Below are 6,726 nucleotides of genomic sequence, written 5' to 3' on the forward strand. Positions count from 1 at the left end.
CTTTGACATGGGGAATATTTTTGATGAAAAGTTATGAACAAAATTCGGTATTAAAATAAAATATTCAATTTATGGTAACAACAACTTTTCCATATCTAATCCACAGCCTGAACTGAAAATAATATAATATATGAAAACCCTAAACCCTCTCCAAATGGAAATCCCTTAAACCCGACATTCAAACCTTACACTAAGTGGAAATCCCTTAAACGAACATTAAAGTGAAAATTTAACTCCTTCCCCAGTGACAATCCCTTGAACCCAATGGCATGGAGAGAGAAGATTCGACCCTATAAGGAGTGGAAATCCCTTAAACCCAAGTACACAATGAGATTCAAACCCTACTCCAAGTGGAAATCTCTTAAACCTAAGATCAATGTGAGGATTCAAACCCTCTTCTAATTGAAAATCCCTTTAACCAAAAATTCAAACCCCACCCCAAGTGGAAATCCCAAACAACAACGTGGGGGTTTGAAACCCTTCCTGTAGTGGAAATCCCTTAAACCCAACAACAAAGTGTAAATCCAACTCGTCCTGTACTTTCCACACATGAACCTAACTAATGGAAACATATTTCTTTTATCAGCAATCTTGGAAAGCGAGAGACTTGAAAATATGTTTAGGGTTTAGGTTTCCTAGAATTTAAATTTTCAAAACAAACTAGCCATGAAATACCGAAAAACACAGCGATTTGGCCGCCCAATTGGAAGTTGTGTAATGGGTAGAACACCTTACTCCGTATGTTGAAGCGACGACGAAGAACGAGACGCGGTCAAATCAGAGGAACTGGGTCGAACACATGGCAGCCGGCGTGTGAGCGAGGCCGAGAAATTAGTCTGAGAGCGTGCATACAATACTTCAAAGCGGTCAGAGGAGTCAGTCCGTCTCACCGAGCTCTCCCATCATGACCATCTTGGCTGACCGTCTCAACATCATTATCATTGGCAAGCCCTTCAACTTTACGGTTACCTTGACTGCTGCGTCTTTCAGAATGACCCACGATAAACATGGGATTCCTCGGAGCTTAGAAATCCCCGGTGAAAGACACGAACCCATTTGTTCAAAATCTCGTTTTGAATCCTAAAACCCATTCGGGTTTCCACTTCAGCGTGATAAATATAAAGCCATATTGTCAAAATCTCATCTTGAATCCAAAAACAAAACCTTTCAAGTCTGCAATCCTCAAAATCTCATCTTCAATCCAAAAACCTTTCAGGCCTTCAAAGGACGCATTGTTATGGATCACCGAAGCTCGATATGCTGGTGTATGGTGCTTTCTCTTGTGTTTGCAGCAGTGGACAATGTGGTTTCTCAGAGCGATCAGAGGACAATGGAGATACTGAAGGATCAGCTTCAAGGCTCCAAGTGGAACACGACCGATCAAGATTTCTGTAAATGGTATGGAGTCTACTGTAACTCTAACAGAACGGTAGAAAAGCTCGAGCTTTCTCATTTGGGCTTGTCTGGCAACTTTTCTGTTCTGATTGCATTGAAGGCTCTTACACGGCTGGACCTCTCCTTGAATGTTTTTTCTGGCAGAATCCCTTTGTTTTTAGGCCAAATGCAGGTTTTGCAGTATCTGGATTTGAGTGCAAACCATTTCAGTGGCACAATACCTTCTGAAATTGGTAATATGAGAAACCTTTTCTATTTGAACTTGTCAAGCAATGTCCTAACTGGGAGGATTCCTCCCGAGCTTTCATTTATTAAAGGACTTAAGATATTGAATCTGAACACGAATAGCCTAACTGGTAGGATTCCAGAGGAGTTTCATAGTCTCGAGTCTCTACAGGAGCTTCAGCTCTCTGTAAACCGTCTGACCGGTCCTATTCCACAGTGGATCAGCAATTTGACCAGTCTTGAGATCTTTACAGCATACGAGAATTCGTTCAATGGCTCGATACCCCAAAATCTTGGTTTGAATTCCAACCTGGAAGTGCTGAATCTCCATTCAAATAAGCTTGTTGGAAGCATTCCCGAGAGCATTTTTGCATCTGGGCAGCTTCAAGTTCTTATTTTAACTATGAATAGTTTAGATGGTAGCCTTCCTCGGTCTGTAGGCAAATGCAAAGGCTTGTCCAATCTTCGCATAGGAAGCAATAAGCTTACAGGAAGCATACCTCCAGAGATTGGCAATGTTAGTAGTCTCACATATTTTGAAGCCAATGAGAATTCTATCTCTGGAAATCTTGTTCCAGAGTTTGCCCATTGCAGTAATCTCACTCTTCTTAATTTGGCTTCGAATGGGCTTACTGGAAGTATACCTTCTGCGCTTGGTTCACTCTCGAATCTGCAAGAATTGATTTTATCTGATAATAGTCTGAGTGGAGACATTCCAAAGGCGCTCTCTAAGTGTAAAAATCTCAGTAAGCTTGACCTCAGCTGTAACAGATTCAATGGAACCATACCCGAGGGTCTTTGCCATGTTCCACATTTACAGTATTTGCTTCTTAACGAAAATTCTCTTAGAGGAGCAATTCCGTCAGACATTGGAAACTGCAAGAGATTGCTCGAGCTGCAACTGGGGAGTAATTATTTGAGTGGGAGTATTCCTGGTGAGATTGGTGGGATGAGTAATCTGCAAATAGCATTGAATTTAAGCTTCAATCACCTTGAGGGTCAGATACCCGGGGCTCTGGGAAGGCTTGACAAGCTGGTTTCTTTGGATTTATCAGACAATAAGTTATCTGGAGCCATTCCTGTTAATCTTAAAGGCATGGAGAGCTTAATAGACGTTAATTTCTCTAACAATTTGTTTTCAGGGATAGTGCCTACCTTTAGGCCGTTTCAAAACAGTCCTAGCTCAAGCTTCAAAGGTAATAGAGATCTTTGTGGGGAGCCTTTAAACACCTGTGGGAACATCTCCCTGGCAGGACACCAGACAAGACATAAATCTTCTTTTGGAAAGGTATTAGGGGTGGTTCTGGGATCCGGCATTCTGGTTTTTCTGATGGTTACAGTTGTCGTGGTTTTGTATGTGATCAAGGAGAGGCAGCAGTTGGCTTCTACTGCACTGGATCCTCCTCCGACTATTGTCACTGGAAATGTCTTTGTAGAGAGCCTGAAACAAGCCATTAACTTTGAAAGTGCAGTTGAGGCAACATTGAAGGAATCAAACAAGCTGAGCAGTGGCACTTTCAGCTCTATCTATAAGGTCATTATGCCTTCTGGGCTGGTGTTTGCTGTAAGGAAGCTTAAATCCATTGACAGAACTGTCACTCTTCACCAGAATAAGATGATTAGGGAGCTGGAGAAGCTGGCCAAGCTTTGTCATGACAATGTGATGAGGCCAGTTGGCTTTGTCATTTACGATGATGTGGCTTTGTTATTACATTACCACCTGCCGAATGGAACCCTTGCCCAGCTATTGCACAGAGAAGATGGTACTTCTGAGTTTGAGCCAGACTGGCCTAGGCGTTTGTCAATAGCATTGGGAGTGGCTGAAGGATTGGCTTTTCTTCATCACTGCCACACACCAATCATCCATCTGGATATTGCTTCTGCCAACATATTTCTGGATGCCAACTTTAATCCACTGATAGGTGAGGTAGAGATTTCAAAGCTGTTGGATCCATCTAAAGGCACTACAAGCATCACTGCCGTTGCAGGTTCCTTTGGATACATACCCCCCGGTGAGTTGGCTGAATCATTACATGGAAATTTTTTATATAGCCTTTGCTATTTTATTTATTCTCTCTTGAATTTCAGTTTGTTTCGTTGGTTGATTCCTTTTTCATTTCTAGTTGTAGAAACTAAAGTTGATAAGACTCCTGGTTTACAATAATACAGAAGTTATCTCTGAGATTTACAATGACCAAGAATATTCTCGAGTTAATAGTAGTCATAATCCTTCCCACCCCATAGTTCTTGTTCATCTGAAAACATTGTCTATATATAGAGGCTGTTCCCTGTTAGTGAAGAGGATCATGTTTTTTTTAAGTTGATGCAGGTAGTTATCATAGTACATGCTTTATCTCTGGCCAATGTCTGATATTTAGAATGACTCAAAATGAAGTCTGATATTGGTCACTCTCACCACTGCCTGATATTTAGAATGACTCAAAATGAAGTCTGATATTGGTCAAGATTTTCCTTGAGCCTAGATACTGGAGTAAAGAATCTTGACAACTGCAGGCTTTTATTCTTCTGGAAAGATTAATTTTGGCCACAAATTTCTTCTGAATTTACTGTTTCCTACATTTTCAGAGTATGCATATACCATGCAAGTGACAGCAGCTGGCAATGTCTATAGCTTTGGAGTGATCTTGCTTGAAACTCTCACTAGCCGGTTCCCAGTAGAGGAAGCCTTCGGTGAGGGAATGGATTTGGTCAAATGGGTTCACAATGCATCTTCCAGGAAAGAGACTCCTGAACAGATTCTTGATGCTAAGTTGAGCACAGTGTCCTTTGCTTGGAGACAACAAATGCTTGCAGCACTCAAAGTGGCCTTGCTTTGCACTGACAACACACCAGCCAAAAGACCCAAAATGAAAAAGGTGGTTGAGATGCTTCAAGAAGTAAATCAAGGTGCATGATGAAATAATTTGCTGCAATTTTGCCCCTATCCAATATCACTTTCTTTTCTTGACATTCTGGTCACTTTTTCCTTTCCTTTCTTGATGATCAACTGCTGCTCTTCAGTAGCACATGAAGAGAGAGGCCTGTAATGTTGTACCTGTCCTATATGGAAGCATATAAGTAGATTAAAATCAATGCCATGAGGAATGGCTCCATGATGTTGCAGATTGGAATAGTGTCTAATATTTATGGTTTATATTTTGCAAAATATGGAGTGTAGTTGAAAAGTGCATCTTCAATATTATACTTGTAATTTTGCTTTCTTAGCTTTGTTTGGGACATCTTCAACTGCCATGGTAAAGACACCCAAAACTTCTGGACAGACCATTGGGGAATACTCTGGAAGGTGAATGTGTGAGACCTTGGAAAACTCCCTGCCTTTTGTGTAAAGGAAAAATAGTGGAGGAGATCATTTATCCTTGGGGCATTGTCCCTGTGCATTATGAAAGCAACCACTGGTCTTGCAGGCATTCTCACTTGACAAGCAATCAAAAGCTTAAAATCCAAAGTTTCCAAAATATACTCTGTAAAAAATACATTTCCTTCTTATTAATTGAATGTAGTGGCAATTTTAAGTGTTTTGATACCATGCACAAGAGTCCTTTGTCTCAGTCATGAATATCTGTTTGGTCTTTATTATTCAATTAAATAAGCTCATGCTGCAACAGTTATATTGTATAAGACAACACCTATCATGCACGAAGAAAGACCGTTTCGCTCTTATAGTTTATATCAATCAGATTTTGCAAAATAGTCATGTTTTGCAGTGAATTATTCAAATATGATCACAGGACCAGGGATGTGAAATGTATTATAGATCTGATTACAAGATGGATAGAAGCACTGCAAGGCGCTAATTAGAATATCCATGCATGACAGGAAGACAAGCCAAACAACTTTTAGTTGTCTGCATCAACAAGAAAGGATCAGTGGCTAATACTGTGCTCATCTTTAATCCTTAATAATATAGCTCAGCCGAGAACCTTTGGATAATGGAAATCTATTCCTTCGAATCAAACATGGATCTAACCACTGCCGTAAAATTCTGATTTATTTCTGAATTATTCAGTATAGATCAGATTTAGCATGTCTGATAATAGCTGACATGTTTATATCATGTTTGCTTTATTTTATGTTCATGCATTGCAAACAGTAACAGGCGAATCTATATGTAACATAGGTGCACGAAGCTCGGGATATGTTTACTTCCGAAGGACGCTAACCTTTTTACGTTAGAGGATAGGTGGCAGCCTGGCAGAGCATATATATTTTTTTTAATTTCCTGTAGATGGCGTTGGTTGTCGTGGTTGTCTTCTTTTTTCCCGTTTCCGTAGATTGGGAGTGTGGGTAAGTGTTGTTTTTAATTAAAGTTGCAAAATTTATTATAATTTATTTTGTGTGAATATTTATTAATTAGAATAGATTTATTTTAATTACGGTTATCATATGAGTGGAGGCAATATGATATGAGTGGAGAGGAATTTAATTTTTTTTGTGCCATTCTTTGTATGAATTTTTTTTTGGCTGATATTAATATAATTTCAATTTTGATAGTAGATGAACAGGTTTACATATCATATTGGGCTGAAACAGGTTTACACATCATACTAGGCTGTAAAATGAGCTTCCCTACTCAATCATTTTAATTTATTAGTTATCCATTCTGAATGAATATAAGTTGATTTATTATTATTTAAATAAAAATTATTTATTATTTAAAATAATTTGATGGTGGGTTATAAAGATATATATTTTTATTTTGTAAAATATTTTTAAATATTTTGGTTATTAATATAATATTTTTATTTTTTATTTTAAAATTAAATATTGTTTTAACTTAACTTAGACAATACTTACAAGACACTAATATTCTTTAGAATCATTACTAAAACTAATAAAATTTTCAATTGAAATATATATTTAGAATTGGTTTACAACCAGCTTAGATCCATCTCTGGACCTATCCAGCACCGAGAGATCAAATCTTTCAAGGTGCAAATCTCTTTTTTGAGTGCAAAACTTGAGAGATCAAATATTTCAAGGTGCAAATCTCTTTTTTGAGTGCAAAACTTGAGGAAAGGTTTGCACCTGGAGAGATTTGATCCACCGAGAGAGATCAAATCTTTCAAGGTGCAAATCTATTTTTTG

The 6,726-nt window shown here is 38.5% G+C and overlaps 1 protein-coding gene across 1 annotated transcript; it reads left to right on the forward strand.

Moving 5' to 3' along the window:
• Window positions 1-699: 699 nt before the first annotated feature.
• On the forward strand, window positions 700-4,762 carry LOC149153637 (Leucine-rich repeat protein kinase family protein). Its single transcript, XM_089439543.1, has 2 exons — window positions 700-3,632; window positions 4,207-4,762. The coding sequence occupies exons 1-2, from the start codon at window positions 1,238-1,240 to the stop codon at window positions 4,533-4,535; spliced, it is 2,724 nt and encodes a 907-aa protein (XP_089295669.1). The 5' UTR covers window positions 700-1,237; the 3' UTR covers window positions 4,536-4,762.
• Window positions 4,763-6,726: the final 1,964 nt, after the last annotated feature.

Source organism: Pinus tabuliformis, chromosome 9 (assembly GCF_031772625.1).
Source record: "Pinus tabuliformis cultivar Carrire ecotype Pingquan chromosome 9, CPIR1, whole genome shotgun sequence".
In the NCBI taxonomy this organism is placed as follows: domain Eukaryota; kingdom Viridiplantae; phylum Streptophyta; class Pinopsida; order Pinales; family Pinaceae; genus Pinus; species Pinus tabuliformis.